The sequence below is a fragment of the Musca domestica genome, unplaced genomic scaffold (assembly GCF_030504385.1).
Source record: "Musca domestica strain aabys unplaced genomic scaffold, Musca_domestica.polishedcontigs.V.1.1 61, whole genome shotgun sequence".
Lineage (NCBI taxonomy): Eukaryota > Metazoa > Arthropoda > Insecta > Diptera > Muscidae > Musca > Musca domestica.
Window position 1 is genome coordinate 1,841,967 of NW_026712367.1, and position 23,311 is coordinate 1,865,277.

The following is a 23,311-nucleotide window of genomic DNA, read 5'->3' on the forward strand; positions in this document are numbered from 1 at the left end:
TGGGTCAAACTTTTGAATAATAACAACTCCTATTAAATGTGATGTAAGAGTCCGATTGTCTTCAAATTTCACACATCGTAATATTTTTATCAATCCAAGGTCTGGTGTTACGATGGAATGTATTGGTCCACTCCTTCTAGTACCTCCCCCACAAAAGGTCGAAATTTTCAAAAAAAAAAGTATTTTCTGCACAGAAAGAGAAAGGATAATCCGATTTTTCTCCTACTTTGCAAATCCTAATATTTGTATCAGTTCTAGGTCAGGTGCGAAAATGGGCAATATCGGTCCACTCCATCGAGTACCTCCCCCACAAAGGGTCAAAGTTTTACAACTCCTATAAAATGTGATGTAAGAATCCGACTGTCTTAAAATTTCACACATCCTAATATTTTTTTTAACCCAAGGTCTGGTGTTAAGATGGAATGTATTGGTCCACTCCTTCTGGTAACTCCCCCAAAAAAGGTCGAAATTTTCAAAAAATGTATTTTCTGCACAGAAAGATATAGGATATTCCGATTTTGCTCCTACTTTGCAAATCCTTATATTTGCATCAGTTCTAGGTCAGGTGCGAAAATTGACAATATCGCTCCACTCCATCTATTACCTCCCCCACAAAGGGTCAACATTTTGAATAATTACAACTCCTATAAAATGTGATGTAAGAATCCGATTGTCTTCAAATTTCACACATCCCAATATTTTAATAAACTCAAGATCTGGTGTTAAGGTGGTATATGGCGGTCCACTCCTTTTAGTACCTCACCCACAAAGGGTAAAAATTTTTTCCATAAAGCTCATAAAACACGAAATTAACATCCGATTCCATTCAGACTTGATACATTTCAATATTTCAATCAACACAAGATCTGTTATAGAGATGGTAGAGATCGGACCATTCCTTCTGGTACCTCCCCCACAAAGGGTCAACGTTTTGAATACCCAAAATGTTTATAAAATCCGAAATAAGCATCCGGTTCCCTTCACACATCCTATTATTTTTACTAACACAAGATCTGCTGTAAAGATGGAATATATCGGACTGTTGTGAAGATGATAGATATCCGTCTACCCCTCGTGGCAGCTCTCCCACAAAGGGTCAATATTTTCAATTCAATTTTCAATATTTTATACCCTACACCACAAAGTGGTCAGGATATTGTGTCTTTGTGCATTTGTTTGTAACAGGCAAAAGGAAACGAGATAGACCCATAGTTCCTTTTGATGATCTGCATAGAATCACATTCTGAGTCGATTTAGGCATGTCCGTCCATCCGTCTGTCCATGTATTTTTGTAAACAAAGTACTGTTCGCATTTATTGCGCTATCCAGATGAAATTTTGCACAAATCATTTGTTTGGCCCAAGGACGAACCCTATTGAAATTGAAGATAATCGGTTAAAATTTAGATATAGCTCCCATATATATCTTCGTCCGATTTGCCTTTTATTGTGCACCAAACGTGTAATATAAGCGCGAATTGTATGGAATTTTGCACATACAACCAAATTAGGCCTGAAAATAAGTATGTCAAATTTGATCGAAATCGGTTCAGATATAGCTATAGCTCCCATATATATTGTTCATCCGATTTGTTATTTTTGTCCTCCGCAGCCGTAATATGCACACTGTAACAACAATATTTGGGGATATATATCAAATACAGCTCAGAAATACATTTGCTAAATTTTATCGAGATCGGTTAAGATTTGGATGTATCTCCTATATATAACTTCGTCCGATTTACCTTTTATTGTGCACCAAACATCTAATATTTGCCCAAATGGGATGAAATTTGGCACTTACGACCAAATTGCGTCTAGAAGCTAGTATGTCAAATTTGGTGAAGATCGGTTCAGATATAGCTATAGCTCCCATATATATTGTTCATCCGATTTGTTATATTTGTTACCCACAGCCGTAATATGCACTCCGTAACAACGGAATTCAGGGAAACATATCAAATACAGCTCAGAAATATATTTGCTAAATTTTATTAAGATCGGTTCCGATTTCGATATAACTCCCACATATATCTTTATCCTATTTCAAATTAATTTTGCACCAAATGGGCAATACATGTCCGAAATCAAAAGATTCAAATGCTTCGGCATATTTAGTCCTTTGGACTTTAAATTACAATTATAATCATAGCGTGTATGATGGAATTCTCCCATAAAAACTTTTAATTGTTATGCGGAGCTCTACTAAATTAGCAAAGTGGTGTAGGGTATCATAAAGTCGGCCCCGCCCAACTTTAAGACTTTCTTTACTGTTTTTTTTTTATTAAATATTTGAAAATGAAATTTCAAAATGAGAATAAAAAATTGAAATAAAACTATGAAATGACCCAGACCACCAGAAACCGTTTTCATTTCAATTATTCGTTTGTTGTTATCAGGTGTGTGTGTGTGTGCAAGTGTATCGGCGTAACAACTGACATTATTGCCTCGTAATGAAATTTGTTTGTAAAAAATAATTTACACAGGTGAATGATATGGGTATAGCGGTCGGTGTCGGGTTTCTTTTGTAGTTTACCCTAACCTCAACCTTGAGAAGCAACAGAAAACAAATAAATAAGAAAAAAAGCTACTAGACAAGTCAAAACGGCGTTAAGTTCAATAACCAACATTACGTTCATATCCACCACCCTGAAAAAAACATGAGACAATAAAAAAAAAACAAGTTAAAAAATTTTAGTCCGTTGTGCTGACTGATTTATATCCTCAGGTCTGCAGCCAAAATGTTTGCGTGCCCAAGGCTTTATGACGGCCCACACCACCACCATGGCCTGCGCTTGAGTTCTGGTGGCCAACCGAATTTGCACTCTTTCAGCTAACCTCTTTGGCAAGTAAACACGATCATTTTGTTTGTTTACAAACTGCTGAACAACGAAGGTTTTCTCATCGGAGAAAATCAAATTCGGCAGTTCACCACTTTCCGCCAAGCGAAGCAACTCTTTAGCTCTTTTGAGCCTATTTTTTGCAATTTCAATGGCCTTGCCCCGAGCTCATTTTTCAATATTTGCCGAATGGAATATTGCGATATGTTCAGGTCACGAGCTATTCTTCGGCCACTTACATTTCGAACCATTTCTGCTGATCTTGCTATTTTCTTCCGTCCACTTCCTTGACGTCGGGCTACGCTACCAGTATCACGGTAACGAGCGATGGTACGAGACACAAAAGATTTATTCGGATTTAAATGCTGGAGTGCTCTAACGATAGCGACTTGTGGTTTTCCAGCCAAAAATAAAGAAATCACACTATCACGCTTGAATTCCATCACGAATAACTTTTTTTCTCACCAAAATGCATTTGTACGCTTGTAAAAAATATAATGAGCTGTCACTGGAATAATTTTAACAGCTTTCGGACGAGTGGCTTAGAATTGACAGAAGTCTGAAATTGGTTGCAGTTTTTTCATCTCACCCTGTACCTGCAAATAACCCTTTTAATTTATATAACTAAAACAATATCCTTTTATTTGCCGTATTGTCTCCTGGCCATATGGTGGAATAACCAATCTACCCACACCACCCATCAATTTCCCAAAACCCCTAGCTATACTAATTAACTTTGTTTTTATTTACAGGTTAGCACTATTAACCCCAAAGTTTATCATACGGCAACATTTCTGGGTCTGCTGCCAGCTCAATTAATCAACGTTTATTTGGGTTCAACCCTTAGGTCAATGCATGAGGTACTAAATAATCATGGGACAGCGATAACTGGTTACATTAGTTTTGGTGTTGAGGTAAGTTGCTCGAATTCCCGCCCTCCTATACACATGGGGAGGTAGAAAGCCATTAAAGTTAAATGTTTGATAAATACATATGTTGACATACATACATATGTACGACAAACAACAGCTCATGTGCATGTTTTGTCGTTTTTGTTCTATAACAACAATAAATGATGATAATTGATTGTTGTTAATTTAAATCAATTAAGATTCGAAACGAAAGTCATGAAGAACTTGAGCAACAGTCGTGTAGAAATTTCCAAAAAAAAAAAAAAAAAAAATATATAGAACAATAAGTTATGCAAAAAAAAACGTAATGGTTCCTTTTTTTAAAAAAATACATATCTTATCAAGGCCAAGGGCTTATCAAGGTCGGCGGCCAAGAAGACTTTTTTTTGACAACAATTTTACAATATAATTAAGGTGAGAACATATGAACCGCCTTTTTGACTGGCTTAAGTCATTGGCTGTCTTCATCGGAAAAGAACAAAGGAGGTTGGCAAAAATCGAATAAAGTCAACCCAAAACTCCTTTGTTCCTCTACGAAGAAGCTAGCCGATGAATTAAGCCAGTCAAAAAAGCGTTTTATGTATTCTCATCTTTAGTAGTTTTGAATTATTTTGACTTCACTTTCTTTGAATTTTAAATAACAAAATGTTTTTTGGCGGCGGTCTGTTCCAGAACTGCAAGAATGTAAAAGATTTTACAACTGTAACCGATTTCCCTTTATATATCGGCGAAAATTGCAACACTAGTAGATTCTTGAAAGTTCTGGAACAAACCCTTTGTTGTCAGATGGGCTTACTGGACGGTCGACCTTATGTAGGCCATGTATCCTAAAAGCATGGTATCAGAAAGTAAGCCCATCTGACATCTAAGTTATTTGTTAAAAGGCATAATTGTGATTTGAACTTAAAAGAGAGTAGTATTCTTAGCCGACCTTATATAGGTCTTGCTTACGAGCAAGATATTGACATTCATTTAAATAACTCAAATAAGTTTTCAAACAGAATGCATTTTATTTCCAAATCTTCAATGCCAGCAAAAAAAATATTAAACAAAACGTTAATAACCCGTAACCCAGGTTATATTTGAATACCTGTTTTGTTATTGTTTCAATGAAACAAATAAAAAAAAAACATTGATGTCATTCCTTGTTTGCAAAATAATAATACATATTAAAATCGTTAGTCTTGTTTCCACATTTGCATTCATCAGCCTAAAAGTATGCTTCATTTTTTGTTTTGTTATTTTTTTACTTTTAACCCTTTTAAATTTCTCTGGGCAAATTTGTTGTCCCTGTGATTGTTGGGGCAGTTCATAATCATATCATATCAGATTTGGAACCCAATTATTTCCATACTGGATGCTGGATCGGTGTTTAAACAGGATCTGGGACATCAAGTAGCATACGAAAAATGGAACGCCCTGGGGAAGAGCTGGGGACGCTCAGACCGCGAGTTGTACATGCCACAGTGGTCTTGCCTGTCCAGACTTATGCCTTTTGTGGTGGCATGCAATTGAGCCCAAGACAGGCTTTTGTTTAAACAAGCCACCGTGAAAAAAACACTACCTTACACAACCTTACTATTGTGCTCTCAAGAGCACTTTTTAATCTGCTTTCAATGGGATGCTCAATTTCCAGCTGTTGAAAATGGAACGTATTCTGGAACGCCGTAGGGAAGAAGTACGCTCAGACCGCGTGTCGTACATTGAGTGTATACCACAGAGGTCTTGTCCGTCAAGTCCTACGATTGTCTTGCGTGGTGGCATGTAATTGAGCCCAGTTCAGGCTTATGCCTAAACAAACCATCGTGCAAAAAACCACAAACTTACTATTGACAAGCTGAGCTCTCAAGAGCATTTTTTTAATCTGTTTTCAATGTGATACTTAACTTCCTGCCATTGGATCTTTTACCTTAGTCCAAGCAGAAAAAATTGCGCTGAGACTACTTTGAATACCCTCCACCATTTGGAACAAATTTGGAAATTTTCAAAAAAATAAACAAATAATAATCCGTTAAAATTCTTTTAAAATCTTAAAAATACCGAATACAGCCGTTGTATTGGGATCTATACGAAGACCTATAGACCTGCAACCTTCGTCATAAGCCATTGCAATATTCAAATACGAAACTTGACAAAAATCAGGTAAATAATGTAGCTAAAATCATCGAAATACCGAATATAGGGAGGTACCGTTATATCGGCGCTATACGAAGCCCTGGACCTAAATAGACCATTTTCTGTCACAGGCTGTAGTACCTATTAGGAACTTCAAATACGAGATTTCAAACAATTTCGTTAAATATTGTACCTAAAAACGTCAAAATACCGAATATAGGGGGGTACTGATATATGGTGCCTATACGAAGACGTGTTCCTGCATACGTATTTTTTTGTCATAGGCTGTAGTACCCATTACAATTTCTAAATATGAAATTTGAAACAACTCCGGTGATTAATGTCCATAAAATCGTCAAAATATCGAATAACAGGGCATACTTTGTATGTGGGCTATATGATATCGTGGGCCTATATAGACATTCCTCTGCCAGGGGGTAAAATTGTCTATATAGCTTTACGTTTTAGTATAGCACCCATATAACCCTACCCCGAGATATTTGGTATTTTCAGGATTTTCGCGACATTCACCGGAATTGCGTCAAATTTCGTATTTGAAGTTCGTAATGGATACTATAACCTATAGCGGAAAAGTTTCTATACTGGTCCACGTCTTAATATATCGCCCCATACAACTGTAGCTCCCCTTTATTTGAGGTTCGGAATCGTTACTACAGCCTATGACAAAAAAATGATTTATCCAGCTCCACGATTTCGTATGCCCCCCATATAAACATTTTCATTTGAGTGGTATTTTTGACGGAATTTTTTTTTGAGATATTTCAACTTCCTTCCGAATGGTGGAGGGCATAAAAAGATCGGCCCGGCCGAACTTAGCTTAATTTTTAATTGTTTTTCCTTTCATTGTCTTACCACTTAATCAATAATTACATTAACTTTAGCATTTCTTTCGTTTAATAACGCCTTGAAGTATGCTTTATATTTTGTTACTATTCAATTATTCAACATATCGTACAATATTTCGACATTTCGTGCCCATTTAAAATGATTAACCATTGATATTTTTTTTATTCATTTCATTCTGCTAATATTTTTGTTCTCCAATTACAGGTTGTCTGTGGCATAGCCTTGATGTTTTGGGTGGTGCAAAAAGCGCGCAAAGAATTGTCGGAAACTCTGCTCACCGATATTGGCAACGATGGCAAACTAATCGATATACAAGTGTAGCGCAAGCAAGACTGCTGCTATATTAGCATAACTATTAATATTATTAAAATTATTGTTATCTTTTAACAAAAAAAAACAGCAAAAATTAATTTAAAAAAAAAATATATATGTAAAAACATTTTTATGTAAATCTATAAATTATAACATATTTATAATAATGAAAACAAAACTAAAACATCACATGTATTTTTTTAATGAAAAACATTTGTTTTTGTTTATATTGTTTTCAAATTGTTTTTTTGTTTATTGGTTTTAATTAATTTTTCTTATTTAAATTATACAAGCATTTATATTTTAAAATATTATTTTGTTTTTTCGCTAAAAACAAAATAATTGAATAAAAATCAAATCTCATAATTATGTAAATAATTTAGAAACCATAAATTATGTTTTTTTAAATATAAAATTTATCTGTTTTGTACTATTAAATTTTTATAGTTTTTTTTTATATTGTATTAAGATAAATTGATTTTAATGTGAAACGTACACTGTTGCCAGAGGATATCGTGATTCTTTAAAAGTCAAAGGAAAGTTTCTCAAAAAAAATTAGAAAATGGATGAAATCTTTATTTGATTTGATATTTAATTAATTTAATGTTTGAAGATTATTCCATGCAAATGTTGACGGTGATTGCGCCACAAATGATCCACCCGTTTTGTCTAATTTTGGCATTCGCTTTCCAACATTTCGGCCGGTATCTCACAAAGAAAACGCTTCAATATTGTCTTCCAATGCGACTTCGTCTGTACGGGATGAGATAAAAAAAACTGCGCCATAATTTTTACATTTTTTTTTTAAATTTTATTGAATGAAAGCAAAAAATGTCGGAAATAGCATCAAATTTTTCAGTAAGCTTAGATTCATTCGAATGGCCTTCAAACTGCCAATGAAACCGTTAGACGCTGCCCGAATGTTGCTCTGTGGTAATTTCGTCCATTTCCGGCGAAGCGCTTGCTTGAGTTGATTAACACTTTGGTATATTTTAGTGCCAACCTTCCTTTTCAAAATACTTCAGACACAATAGTCCAACGGATTGGTATCCGGAGATTTTGGTGGCCATTGTGCTCTGGAAATGAAGCGAGGAACCTCATTTTGTAACCACTCTTGGGTGGCTCGTGCTGAGTGCGATGGTGCTGAGTCCTGTTGGAATGTCCAAGGTCTGCGGCCAAAATGTTTGCGTGCACAAAGCTTTCATACACCCTCCAGAATATTTTCGCGATAATATTCGGGATTTATTCTGATGCCACGGTCGATTAATACTAGCGGAGAGCGATCATCGTCTGTTATGGCGGCCCACATCATCACCATGGCTGGCGCTTGAGGTCTGGTGGCCAACCGAAGGTTCACATTTTCAGCTGACCTCTTTGGCAAGTAAACACGATCATTTCTCATCGGACAAAACCAAATTCGGTAGTTCACCACTTTCGGCCAAGCGAAGCAATTTCTGATGTTGCTGTTTTCTTCCGTCCATTTCCTTGAAGTCGGACTACGCTACCAGCGATGGTACGAGTAACGAGCGATGGCACGTCACAATAGTCACAATAGATTTATTCACATTTTTTCATCTCACCCTGTAGTCGGTATTTTGATGATTTTATCGATATTTTTGACCGGAATTATTTCAAATTTCGCATTTAAAGTTCGTAATAGGTACTACAGCCTATGACAAAAAATCGCGCACACAGGTCAACGTCTTCGTATAGCCCCAATTTAAAGATACCTCCCGATATTCGGTATTTAAATGATTTTAGCGGTATTATTCAACAGAATCGTTTCAAATTTCGTAATTGAAGTTCGTAGAGGGTACTACAGCCTCTGACATACTGCAGCCGGTATTTTGATGATTTGAGCGAAATAATTAACCGGAATTGTTTCAAATTTCGTATTTAAAGTTCGTAATGGGTACCACAAAGTATGACAAAAAAGTGTGTGTGCAGGTTCTTGTCTTCGTATAGCCCCCATGTAACGATACCTTCCTTTTTTCGGAACATTTAAGCGACATTATTCACTGGAATTGTTTCAAATGTGGTATTTGAAGTTCGTTATGGATACTACAGCCTAAGAAAGAAAACTGTCTGTGCAGGTCCACGTCTTCGTATGGCCCATATAACGATACCTCCCAATATTCGGAATTTTAATGATTTTAACGACATATTTTACCAGAATTGTTTAATATTTTATATTTTAAGTTCGTAATGTATACTGCAGCCGAAGACAAAAAATTGTCTGTGCAGATCCACGCCTTCGTATAGCCCCCACATAATGGAACCTGTCAACATTTGGTATTTTGATATATTAGCGATATTTTTTACCAGAATTATTTCAAATTTCGTAATTGAACTTCGTAAAGGATACTGCAGCCTATGACAAAAAATTACTTATGAAGGAACAGGTCTTCGTATAGGCCTCTTGTAAGGTGGTATTTATCTACGAATTTTTTTTTTTTTTAATTTTCGAAATGGTGGAGGGTATTAAAGCTGCTTTTTTAGCATTTCTCTATATTTCTTATAGAAATTGAAGCGGTTTAGTAAACTTTCCGATTTCAGTGACCACTTCTCCATACAACTTTTGTACCGTAATCGAAAGGGATTCGGAATCAGAATCGGAAATTTTAATATAGATTCCGACCGAATTCGGAATAAAATCTTAGCTGGCAAGACATGCCCAATTTGTGTGTGCAATTGTGTGCAATAGTGCCTCTGACGAAACATCTTTATTTATAAATTAATTATTATTTTAATTATTAATTTTTCCTGTATTAAAAATTCAAAAAAGCATTTTAGTATTCTTCTCTTTTTTTATTTGCTCGCCTTTCTTAAAACTGCACATTTTTCGAAACCACTTAAATCTTATCCTGAGAAAACTGTACACCAATCCCTAGCTGGAAATGCCAAACCACTGTTTTTTTATAAACCAAACACAAGCTGTGCCTCTTTTTCTGTATAAAAAAAAAACTGTAACTCTAAAAAAAAAAAACAAAAACTACAAAACAAAAAACAACACTAATCCTAAAGCCAAAAAAAAACAACTGAAATTAATAAAAACAAAAAAAAAACTTTATAATAGAGTAAAAATTTGTCATTTATTTATAAAAACAAAAAATATTAAGCTTATTTTTTAAATATACAAAACAACACACAGCAGACACAAAAAGCATAATAAAAAACGAAATAAAAAATAAATACAATGTGTCACAAACAAAAAAACAAGGTATGTGATTTGTTGTTATTGGAAAAAATTGTCATAAAATTAGTGTGTGTGATAAAGAAGATATATTGCTATAAAAATAAATTTAAAAAAAATACGAATATATAACTCAAACTGTGTTTTTTTGTTTATTTCCTCTCATATTGTCTCCAATTTCGTGGCTCTTTCAGATAATGATTCGATAAAATAGTTTCGAAAACACCAACGGCAAAATCAACATCGTTTTTCGTGATGCACATGGGCGGTTTTAGACACATAATCTATTGAAGAAGAAAAAAACAAAAACAGTGAAAAAGTTGAGATGAGTTCCACAGCAAATGTAATGAGGGATTCAGCAAAATTGAAAATTATCGAAATCATCATGAGGTTTTCTAACCAATTTTTTTTTTTTGAGTTACCGACAAAAATCGTTATAATTACGATGCTTAAAATTTTGATAACGCTGTGTAACACCAAAAATAATTACGGGGAAATCAAGTGGATTATGAAAATAGAAGACACTTGTAGAAAAGGTTTCTAAAGTTTATATCGCAAAGTATCGTAAAAAATAAGGGGAAAATTCACACACACCTCTTCCATACGTTCGAGGATATTCAAAATGTTGACCCCTTATGGAGCAGGTACCAATAGGAGTGGACAAATATATCTTCATCACAACAGATTCTGTGTTAATAAGAAGAGAACCAGATACTTATTTCTGATTTTATAATCGTTTTGGTTATTTAAAACCTTGACCTTTTGTGGGGGAGGTACCAGAAGGAATGGACCGATATCTACCATCTTCATAACAGATCTTGTGTTGATAGAGATATTGAGGTGTGCCAAGCCTGAATGGAATTAGATGTTAATTTCCGTTTTATGAGCTTCATGGATATTCAAAATTTTGACCATTTGTGGAGGAGGTACCAGAAGGAGTGGACCGATATATCCCATATGCACAACAGATCTTGTGTTAGTAAAACTAATGGAATGTGTAAAATAGAAAGAGAACCGGATACTTTTTCGGATTTTATAATCGTTTTGGTTATTCAAAACCTTGACCTTTTTTGGGGGAGGTACCAGAAGCAATGGTCCGATCTCTACTATCATTATAACATATCTTGTGTTGATAGAAATATTGCGATTTACCAAGTCTGAATGGAGTCGTATGTTAATTTTGCGTGTTATGAGCTTCATATTTATTCAAAATTATAACCCTTTGTGGGGGAGATACCAGAAGGAGTGGACCGATATTTGAATTTGAAGACAAACAGACACTTACATCGCATTTTAGAAAAGTTATAATTATTCAAAATTTTGACCCTTTGTGGGGAAGGTACTTGATGGCTTGCACTGATATTGTCCATTTTCTCACCTGACTTAGCACTAACGCAAATATCAGGCTTTGCAAAGTTGGATCAAAATCGTATTGTTCTTTCTCTTTCTGTGCAGTAAAATATTTTTTTGAATTTCGACCTTTTGTGGGCGCGTCACCAGAAGGAATGGACCAATATTGTCCATCACCGAACTCAATGTAAGTTTGATAATAATATTACAATGAACCAAGTTTGGATTAAATTAGATATTTCCTTCGAGAGTTCTCATGTGCACCAGCCAGCAGAAAGACAGACCGACGGACGTCGCTATACCTACTTCAAATGTCCTGAAAGGGATTTGGTCCAATGAGACCTAGGATCTAAAACCGTTTTTTCGATGAGCCACTTTTTGGCCCTATCAAATGATATATACCTTCTCTTTGGCTGAGGGTATAAAAAAGCATCCAACAAACATTGCTGAAATTGACCGTTTCGGTTTGTATTTTTAAACTTCTATGTTGGATTGTATTTTCAAAATTCTACATGACACATATATTGAGAACCTTACAAGTAAAAAAACTGTAAGTTCGACCGGACCGAACATTGAATACCATCCACCATTAGAACGAATTTGGTGATTTTCAAAAAAATAAAATCCGTTAAAAGTTTTGGTAAATTTTATTATTTTATTTTACGACGATATGGAACTGTATAAGCAACTTTTGTCATAAGCCATTACAATACCGGGAAACTATTTTTTTCTTGGGGACGGGCCCGGGACCTCAGATTTTTGACCCAAAATTCCGGGGTAATACACCGACTAGACCCGGATTCAATTACCCGATATAGACAATGTAGGTATATCTAACAAGTGGTCACATGAAGGGTAAGTGGTCACGGTTCCGAAGTTATAGTCAAATTATCGATTTTTTGGACCCGGATTTTTTATAAAACTCCCAACCGTGCCCACTCACCACTTGTTGAATATACCTAAATTGTCTATATCGGGTAATTGGATCCGGGTCTAGTCGGGGTATTGACCCCGGACTTTTGGGGCAAAAATCTGGGGTCCCGGGTCCGTTCCCCAAGAAAAAAAATAGTTTCCCGGGATCAGGGTCAAAATACCTACCACTGGAAAACATTTCGAAAAAAATGAAGTTTTTACTAAACTAGTGTTAAGCCGGTCTAAAATATATATTTCGAGGTGTTACAAACGGAATGACAAACTTAATATACCCTCCATAGGGTGTAGGGTATAAAAACGAAAATTAGTTGACTTAAGTTGCCTAATTTTTATACAAAAAAAAAAAAATAACTTCAAATTTGCAACCAATTTATGCAAAATAGGTTACACAAGGTACGAAAAAGACTTATTCGCGTTGCCATCTTCACGAATTATTTTTCTTCAGTTATTTATGATTGAAGAAATTGTATCTCTAGGAAAATGCTTTCCGTGCAAATATAATTCCGCCTAGGATATTCATGATTGGAAGTGAGATTTTTTTCCGGAGAAATATACAATTCTCTCTCAGAAATATTTTCCAAGTTTAATTTTTGTTAATGATAGCTTAGAGGGAAAAGAGAAAAATTCCACACGGAAATGTTATTTAAGTTTGAACTTAAGGTTTTATTTTGACGGTGAAGAAGTAGTTCCATGCCAATTCTTTAATTTGGAATCCTAGGCTTGTGAGATGCAATCTTTTCCCCAACTCTCTCCATTTTTTTAAACATTTGAATTTAGAATATTAATTTAATTAATAAACGATAGATTTGATTTATTATAAAAGTTAGTAATAATAATATTTATTCCAATAGTTAAGACCTAAATACGTATGTATATATATAAAATTTTTCTATTAGAAATATAAGTCTCAGTACAAGTCTTAGAAAATCGGAAGACATTTTCAAGTCATTTTCTAAATTTAAATTTAAAAAAAAAAACAAATGATAAAAATTAATTTTTCGCTAAGAAATCTGAAATTGCACGATTAAGGACATCCACGGCAAAATTTACATCCGATTTATTGATACACATGGGAGGTTTAATGCGGAAAATCTGTAAAGATATTGAAAAAGAGAGAGACAGAGATAGAAAAAAAACATAGTTTGGAGAAAATAAGAAGCCGTAACAATACGAATTTCATAAAAAGACAGAGCAAAGCGAAGCCACACAGAAAAAAAGGACAACAGACAAAGCCCAAAACCAAAAGCAATAACAAAAACGTAAAAAGCCAGACCATAGACACCATATAAGGCTTTGGAGAGAAAAGTTCTAAAAAATACCACTTACATTTCCGTTGAGACCTCCACGACCAAAGAGAACACCCATATCTTTGCATTGTTCCCATATCTCCAGGACATGTGGTACTCCTAGCGGTGCCTTGGTTTTACGATCGCTAACCAATTCCAGACCAATCATGAGCCCCTTGCCACGAACATCACCCACAATTTCGTAGCTATCCCTCAGTTCGGCCAATTTGTTGAGGAAATAGGTACCCACTTCCAGGGAGTTCTTTTGCAGCTGTTCCTCTTCAATGACATCGAGCACGGCAATACCCACAGCACTGGCCATGGGATTACCGCCATAGGTGTTGAAATGCAAGGCCATGCCCAGGGACTTGGCTATTTCGGGAGTGGTTACCACGGCAGCCATGGGGAATCCATTGCCAATTCCTGGGGAAATAAAATTGAAAATTTACTTTCTTTCGATTTTAGGTGGCAAGTTTCCCTTTCTCCTTACCCTTGGCCATGGTCACAATATCTGGCACAATTCCATGACCCTCAAAACCCCAGAAATGATCACCGGTACGACCAAAACCGGTTTGCACCTCATCCGCCACAAAAACTCCACCATTGGCCCGAACCAATTCAGCTGCCTTTTTAATATAACCCTTGGGGAATTGTACAGTGCCACCCACACCCTGAATCGATTCGGCAAACATGGCAGCCACTTTTCCCCGTGGCAGAGAATATTTAAATGTCTGCTCCAATTCATTGTAATACATATCCGTTGCCTTACATCCCGTCTCCACGGAACAATCACATTTCCGATCTGTTTGTATGGGAGAGTCACGACAATTGGCCCCACCCCATATGCCGGTATAAGGATCAGGATTCATGACATGATGTATGCCATTGGATACCCCGGCCAGGGGGAAACGCCATGTTGAATGGGCTGTCAATCCCATGGTATACGGTGACATACCATGATAACAATTGCGCAGGGTTAGAATATCCTGATTGCCGGTATGTAGACGGGCCATGAGCATGGCCAAGTCATTCGCCTCCGAGCCGGAATTGACAAAACAAACTGCCTTCAAATTTCCAGGGAATTTGGCTGTCAATTTTTGGGCATATTCATGGATTTTGGGATGCATATAAATGTTGGTGGTGTGCCACAGGGTCTTGATTTGCTGCTCCAGGGCTTTGTTGACTTTTCTGAAAAAAAAAACAAAAAATTAAAATCAAATTTTTTCAAAATCCATTCCATTCCCCCCATTACTTACGGATGACAATGACCCACGGACACGGTCACAATACCTCCAAACATATCCAAATAACGATTGCCATCATGATCGTACAACCATTGCATATGACCACTGCTGATCAGCAAAGGCTTCTTGTAGTAGGATTGTATATTGGGTGTCAAATGATTCCTCCTCAGTTCCGTGATGTTTTCATAACTGGGTCCCTTATATGTGGGCGGCTTATGATCACAATCAGGCATTTCATTTTGCAGCACTGTCACTGTGGCCGGTGCGGCTTTGGAGTTTAAAGTTGACGTGCGGCGAGATGGCTGGCGTCCTGGACGTATCAAGCGGCTGGAATGGGCTAAAATGGAAAAAATTTAGTACTTTATTAATATTTAAAAAAATAACATAACTTCTTTATATATTTTCCCTCTGTCCCACTTATGAAGGTAAGATGTACATCCTCGTCTCCACACATTCTACCATTCAGAATGAGGAGATTGTTGTTTGTACACAATTATATTGACAGGTTCCATTTTTATACCCTCAGCCAAATGGCTAGAAAGGGTATATATCATTTGATACGGCCAAAACGTGCCTCATCGAAATAACGGTTTTAGAACCTAGGTCTCTTTGGACCACATCCGTTTCAGGACATTTGGAGTCGGTCTGGCGATGTTCGTTCATTCGTCTGTCTGGCTGGCGAAGAGAGTGTCCGATTTGATCCAAATTTGGTAAATCGTAATATTATTATGAAAAATAGATCGAGTTTGGAGATGGGAAATATCGGTCCACCCCTTCTGGTAACTCCCCCACAAAAGGTTGAAATTTAAAAAAAAATATTTCACTGCACAGAAAGAGAAAGGATCATCCGATTTTGCTCCAACTTTGTAAATCCTAATATTTGCATCAGTGCTATGTAAGGTGCGAAAATGGACAATATCCGTAAACTCCATCAAGTACCTCCCCCACAAAGGTCAAAATTTTGAATAATTATAACTCTTACAAAATGTGATCTAAGAGTCCGATTGTCTTCAAATTAGACACATCACAATATTTTTATAAACCCAAGATCTGGTGCGAAGATGAGATATATCAACCCACTCCTGCTGGGATCTGCCCCACGGAGGGTCAAAATTTTGAATAACCAAAACGATTAAAAAACGCGAAACAAATATTCGATTCCATTCAGAATTGGCACATCTCAATATTTCCATCAACACAAGATCTGTTATAAAGATGGTAGAGATCGGACCATTCCTTCTGGTACCTCCCCCACAAAGGGTCGAAGTTTTGAATAACAAAAACGTTTATAAAATCCGAAATAAGCATCAGGTTCTCTTTATATTTCACACATCCCTATATTTCTTCTAACACAAGATTTCCTGTGAAGATGGAATATATCGGTTCACTCCTTCTGGTGCCTCCCCCACAGAGGGTCAAAATTTTGAATATTAATGAAGCTCATATAACGCAAAATTAACATCCGATTCCATTCAGACTTGGTACATCTCAATATTTCCATCAACACATGATCTGTTATAAAGATGGTAGATATCGGACCATGCCTTCTGGTACCTCTCCCACATAGGTTTCAGGATTTTGAAAAACAAAGCCTCAAAGAGATCGCAATAAGTATCCAACTCTCTTCAAATTCCACACATTCAAACATTTTTGCTAACACAAAATCTGTTACAAAGATGATATATATCGGCGAACCCCTTCTGGTACCTTACCCACAAAGGGTCAAAATATAGAATAACCAATAACGATTATAAAATCAGAAATAAACATCCGGTTCTCTTCATATTCCACATATCCCATTATTTCTACTAACACAAGATCTGCTTTGAATATGGAATTTATCGGTCCCATTAAAATTCCAAAAAGTGCAAGAACTTACACCGCAACAGAAAGAAAATAGACTCAAAAGAGCTAAAGATTTGCTTCGCTTGGCCGAAAGTGGTGAACTGCCGAATTTGGTTTTCTCCAATGAGAAAACATTTGTTGTCCAGCAGTTTGATTTGAACAAAATGATTGTGTTTACTTTTCAAAGAGGTCAGCTGAAAATGTGCACCTTCGGTTGGCCACCAGAACTCAAGCGCCAGCCATGGTGATGGTGTGGGCAACCATAACGGCCGATGGTCGCTCTCCGTTAATCGACCGTGGCATCAGAATAAATGCAGAATATTATCGCGAAAATATTCTGGATAGTGTATTAAAGCCTTGGACACGCAAACACGCAGACCTCGTTTCATTTCCAGCGCACAATGGCCACCAAAATCTCCGGATACCAATCCGTTGGACTATTGTGTCTGGAGTATTTTGGAAAGCAAGGTAGGCACTAAAAAATACCAAAGTGTCGATCACCTCAAGCAAGCGCTTCGCGGGAATGAGCCAACATACCGCAGAGCAACATTCGGGCAGCGTGTGACGGTTCCATTGGCCGTTTAAAGTCCATAATTCGTGCCAAAACTGACCAATTCGAACAAATCTTAACTTATTCTAAAATTTGATGCTATTTCCGACAATTTTTGCTTTCATTCAATAAAATTTAAAAAAAAAATGTAAAAATTATGGCGTTTGACTTTGTTGCAGTTGTTTTATCTCACCCTGTATATGTTTCATACGATTTGCTGTTAAAGTCCCTCACATGCGTAATATGCATTCGACAATAATGATATTTGGTAGCTGATATCTTATAGAGCTCGGAAGTTCCTCTGCTAAATTTTATCAAGATCGGTTCAGATTTGGATATAGGTTCCATATATATCTTCAATCGATTCTGGTTAATTGTGCACGAAATGACCAATATCTGTCAAAAAGTCCTGAATTTTGGTACTTCCGTCGGAATTCAGCAAAGAAGCAAGTACTTAAAATTTTGGTTCAGATATAGCTAGAGCCCCCATATATATATTTCATCCGATTTGGTGTTAAAGTCCCACATATGCGTAATGTGCACTCCACAACGAAAATAATATAAATAATGATAAAAATAATGAATAATCATAACAGGGGTAAACATATTTTGAAATAATCGAACCTTGGCTGAGGGTATACATCTGTCGGTTTACATCTGATACGTTTTAACTTGTTTTGTATTTAATTTTCCTTATTTAAAAAAAAAATGTTATTTTTTTCTATGTCGTTATTTTAAATTATTTTTTAAGTCACGTTGTTAATGTTTTTTTTATCCACGTTTAATGTTTTTTTTTAATATTTAGAAAAATCAATGTTTTTAATTCTTTTCGACAAGTAGTTTTCTCCAAAATTGAAAATTTTCAAATTAATTTTTTTTAATCTAGGTTATCTTTACTACTTTTTTTACCTAAGCTTGGAAATATTCCATGTTCCATATTTCATATTTTCATGTTTTCAATTCTTTTCTAAAAGTAGTTTTCTTCAAAATTGAAAATTTTCAAATTTATTTTTTTAACGTTTTACATTTTTTTCACCTATGCTTGGAAATATTTTGAAAAAAAAAATCCATGTTTTCAATTCCGAAAAGTACTTTTCTTCAAAATTAAAAAATCTGATGTTTTATTAATTTGTTTTCCTGCAGGTGCCTTATGTATGGCCTCCCTGACAGTGCTGCCTATTAATTTACATATTCATTGTTTATAAACAACATTGATGCCATTCACATTGTCCGCCACTAAATGACGCCGTAAACAAATATATTTGCATTAATTTTGCTTCACGAATACATGGGACATGGAAAGGGCAAGAGAATTCCCTCAAAATAATCTGCATTATTGAACAATTTAACGAATTTAAAAAAAATAGGCAAAATGTTTCCTTGTTTTATCTTATCTAATTGGAGGGCTTTTCAGTTGGGTGGCAATTGCACAGGCATGCCTCTACCTGGCTTATTTTAACACCGGCCCCCTTATCCAGTAATTTTCTAAGGTTTGTCGAGTGGATGGGTAGGTTCTCTGATTTTTTTTTTAAATATGCCTCACAAATATCCATTAACTTTTGAATATATTTATTCTGTAATCTAAAAATAATATATTTAAATTGAAATTGTACATATTTATACGTAGATACCTCAGATTATTCTAATCTAGTTTTCTTATCAGTTTAGCAAATTTTATTTTATTAGCACAAACTGTCCAATTAATGCCCTAATAAATGATAGAGATTTGGGACCCGGTATAATACGCAAAGTCAACACACACGCCATGCCCGTTGTTGTCTTTGCTGTTGGTCTACCATTGGGGGTATTTGTTGTTATATTTTATTATCATAATTAACGTTATAATAAAAAAAATGAAACGAAATGTTATCAACAAGTGGTTGGGAAGATAGACAAGAATATATACGTTCTGGCCTATTTTTTGTGATTTTATATAGGTAGGGCCTTAACTAAAGTTTAGAATATTTTTTCGAGCGGAATAATTTTGTTATATTGTCAGAGAGAATGAAATATCTTAAAACGTTGTTTTTAATATTCATATTCAACCAAGGGCTGGATTCTTATTCTATGAAAATATGAAATGAAAAATATTTCCATTATAAAATTTTCCATTTGACATTTCTTTCCTTTATAAAAGTTTTCATTTCACATTTTCATAGAACAAGAATTGAGGGCCAAATCATAGATATCCGCTCGGAATTCTATTCCCACGGAAAGCATTTTCCTGGACAGACAATTCCTTCAATCATAAACAATTGAGGAATAATAATTAGTAAAGATGGCAACGCGAATGTGTTCTTTTCGTACCTTGTGTAACCTATGTTTGAAATACTTTTGTTAGGTATAAAAATTAGGCAGTTTAAGTCAACTAAATGTCATTTTTAAGATTAGAATATATCTGATGGATGTTGATAAGACTATGGAGCAACGGCTTAACTCTAGTTTTGTAAAGACTGTTCGATTTTTCTTCGAAATTTTTTCCAGAATCAGACATTTTCTCGGAATCAGGATAAAAATAAGTACCTCTGGAAAAAATTTCGAAAAAATCGAATTGCATTACTAAACTAGAGTTGTTCCGGAGCAACATAGAATTTTGAAAATACAATATTGAACGGCCAATTTCACCACTTTGGACCATAACCGTTTCGGGACATTTGGAATCCATCTAGCGATGTGCGTCCGTCCGTCTGTAACTCTCGAAGGGAGTATCCGATTTGATCCAAACTTGGTACATCGTAATATTATTATCAAACTTAGATCGTGTTTGGAGATGGGCGATATCGGTCCACTCCTTCTGGTACCTACCACACAGAATGTCAAATTTCAAAAGAAAATAATAATTAAAGCACAGAAAGAGAAAGGACAATCCGATTTTGCTCGAAATTTGCGAAACCTATTATTTGGATCAGTGCTAGGTCAGGTGTGAAAATGAACAATATCGGTCCACTCCATCAAGTAACTCCGCCACAAAGGGTCAACATTTTGAATAATTATAACTCTATTAAAATGTCATGTATGTGTCCGATTGTCATCAGATAACACACATCCCATTATTTCTACAAACACAAGATCTGCTGTGAGAATGGGTTGTATCGGCCCACTCCTTCTGGTACCTCCCCCACAAAGGGTCAACATTTTGAATATCCACGAAGCTCATAAAACGTGAAATTAATATCTGATTCCATTCAGACTTGTTACATCGCACTATTTCCATCAACACAAAATCTGTTATAAATATGGTAGAGATCGGACCATACCTTCTGGTACCTCCCCTACATAGGGTTCAAGATTTTGGAAAACAAAACGCTCAAACGCTCAACTCTCTTCAAAGTTCACACATACAAACGTTTTTGCTAACACAAGAGCTGTTGTGAAGATGATATATATCTGCAAACTCCTTCTGGTACTGCACCCACATGGGGCCACAATTTTTAATACTTTTTTCTGTCATAACTTGCGAAACAAGTCAGCGATTCCTTACAACTTCCTATATCTAAATATTTCCCTCTACCAGAAACCTGACATGAATATGGAATTTATAATTTCGCATAAAATTGGATATAAATGTTCGATTTTCTTGTAATTTTATCCATGTCAATATTTTTATCTGTATTAAATGAAGCATGACAATGGAATACTTCGGTGGTACCTCACACACATTTTAACATTCTCTAAAAATTATCATATATCTCATATAAAGTGAAGGAACTAGTCGATATAGTCCAAACATGGTACTTCACAATATTTGTATCATATTTATTTAGGTCCGATACGTAATGGACAATATTGGTCCATTTCTTCGTAACCTACGCCATAGAGGGTCAACAATTTCAATAATCATAACAGAAGTCAAAATATATTTAAATAATCGAGCATTGGCTAAGGGTATGCATCTGCCTGCAAAAGCGACTGCTACTATTTAACCTGTTCTTAAACCAGTCCTAATATTAATAATGTGAATTTTTTCCAAAAGAATTTTTTTTTTGTCCAAAAATGTTTTCAACTTTTTTTCCAAAAATCTTTTGAGAACATTTTTTTTAGCTTGTTACACTCTCAAATATTTAATTCCCCATCCCTGCTATCATAGCAATGCTCTTCACATTCAAATACCTTAAAAAAGTGTGCGAATTTTGTGTAACAAAGGTTTAATAAATTATTCAGTTAATTGGGCGATTGTATCTATCTTTTTGAAGCATATGCGAAATGTAAAATTGCTAAATTTTTTGATATAAATTAACTTCTAGGAACTAGAAATATTAAAGGGAATAAAATAAAAAATGTGGATGTAATAGAAAATTATTATTTTCTATTTATCCAGAATTCTCGCGCATGTAGTAGAATATTAATTAAAATTATTCTTTTGCAGTGAGGCCTGAACAAGGCGCCAATTCGAAATAAAATCTCAAAATCCAATAGATACTTGTATGCACAAATATGTGTGGATCCACATAAATTCTGAAATATCCACAGGATCTAAAACAAGTGATGAAACTTGCAAGTTGCAACTCGATTTCGCTCTACCCCAATGTGTATTTGCATAGACCCACATAAACACAATCGTGGAGTAAGAGAATAGCAAAAGAAGAAAAAGTCAACATCAATAAATTTCCATTTCACTTGAAAAAAAATAATAAAAACCTACCTAGAATATTACGCGACATCATATTGCACTGACAATTTAGCTACTCTTAAATATTCTATTATTTATATTAATATTTTTTATTTAACAAAAAAAACTTTTTTTAAATTGTCACTTTGTTGATATTTTGTTATGTTAAACGATCCGTTCAAGTTATCAAAAGACCTGCTGTTGATCTACAAAAAAACACAATCACACGACCGCTACTTTCCACACCAGCAAATAAACTGAAACATTTGTCCCGGAATAACCAGCCAGCTAGCAAACGGCCGGTGTCGTTCCCATAATCAAACGGTTATTGAGAAGTCAATTGCACACTAACAACTATTTTCTGGCACTCTTTCTCTTGTGTGTCTGTTTTTTTTTTTTTATTCTCACTCTCCTGGTATAATGCTGTCAATTTTTGTCTGTCCATAACATGTTTGCCTGTGCATTAACATAGACTTTGGGTTGCTTTTCTCTCGTCTCAACTTGAAGTGTTAACTAGCAATGGACTTTATTAAACGGTTGTTATTTTTTTCCTGCATTCAAATAGTCCAGAATAAACCCGTTTTGCAGTGATCACCTTAACTAGAGTAGCCAAAAAGTTTTGGGGAGGCCAAATCTGCTGGCAGTATATAAATCGTGGAATTTTTAAAGGAATAGCAAGGACTAGTAGAGGCATAATCATCCAATTTTATTGCTGTTTTTTAAATCCATTTATTTTTTTAATATCAAGTGTATAGTGTTTTAATATCACGTATATCCCCACCCTGTATTCCAACACTCCATATAGACATTGCTGTCTCTCATTAAGCCTATATTAAATTTGGCTAGACCTAGTCGGAGGACACAATAGAATTTGAACTTGTGAACTTGCTACATTCCAAATCCATTACGTGGGAAGGATACAAAGGGCTAAAAATATTGCAACAATCCGCCGGCATACATTTGCTTCCAGGAATCATCCACAAACTTCTTTCTGAGGGAGTAAGGTAGCTTCATTCTCTTTTGCATGAAAACTGTGGTATATTCTGGGACTTATAATAGAATTTTAAAACAAAGAATTTTGCAGATTATTTTGACCTGCTACGATCCCGTTTAAAGGGAGTTTTCAACGATATTTTTTTAACAAATTAAAGAGTAACCGTCGGTTTGCCGACAGATGTATAAACAATATTCGATTATTATACCCTTAGGCATATGGCTAGTTATCCCTCAGCCATATGGCTAGAGAGGGTATGTATC

At 35.4% G+C, this 23,311-nt stretch overlaps 2 protein-coding genes across 4 annotated transcripts in view; one reads left to right on the forward strand and one right to left on the reverse strand.

Moving 5' to 3' along the window:
- The window catches only part of LOC101893360 (uncharacterized), a 51,026-nt gene extending 40,959 nt beyond the window's left edge, over positions 1-10,067 (forward strand). Inside the window, exons 4-5 of one of the 2 annotated variants that reach the window (XM_005182453.4) lie at positions 3,592-3,753; positions 6,937-10,067. In XM_005182453.4, coding sequence (XP_005182510.1) covers positions 3,592-3,753; positions 6,937-7,053 — 279 coding nt within the window. In that variant the 3' untranslated portion in view covers positions 7,054-10,067. The remainder of the gene's footprint in view (positions 1-3,591; positions 3,754-6,936) is intronic. The other variant, XM_059129467.1, reaches the window with a different exon arrangement.
- Positions 10,068-10,117: 50 nt separating this feature from the next.
- LOC101893078 (alanine--glyoxylate aminotransferase 2, mitochondrial) lies at positions 10,118-22,305 on the reverse strand. 2 transcript variants are annotated; one of them, XM_005182451.4, is made up of 5 exons: positions 22,088-22,305; positions 15,063-15,387; positions 14,297-14,994; positions 13,847-14,229; positions 10,118-10,521 (listed from the first exon to the last, which is right to left on the reverse strand). In XM_005182451.4, exons 1-5 carry the CDS (start codon positions 22,107-22,109, stop codon positions 10,390-10,392), a joined length of 1,560 nt encoding a protein of 519 aa, XP_005182508.1. In that variant the 5' UTR covers positions 22,110-22,305; the 3' UTR covers positions 10,118-10,389. The 2 variants fall into 2 exon arrangements, with proteins under 2 accessions (XP_005182508.1, XP_005182509.1); XM_005182452.4 differs by lacking the exon at positions 10,118-10,521 and adding an exon at positions 13,366-13,612 and having other exon boundaries at positions 22,088-22,304.
- Positions 22,306-23,311: the final 1,006 nt, after the last annotated feature.

Bases quoted from the DNA above. Each gene is read 5' to 3' on its own strand.
- LOC101893078 (XM_005182451.4), bottom strand. From the start codon at position 22,109: ATGATGTCGCGTAATATTCTAG. The intron at 15,388-22,087 runs GTAGGTTTTTAT...TTTCCATTTTAG, and splicing joins GATGTCGCGTAATATTCTAG to CCCATTCCAGCCGCTTGATA. The intron at 10,522-13,846 runs GTAAGTGGTATT...CTTCTTCAATAG, and splicing joins GTGGAGGTCTCAACGGAAAT to ATTATGTGTCTAAAACCGCC.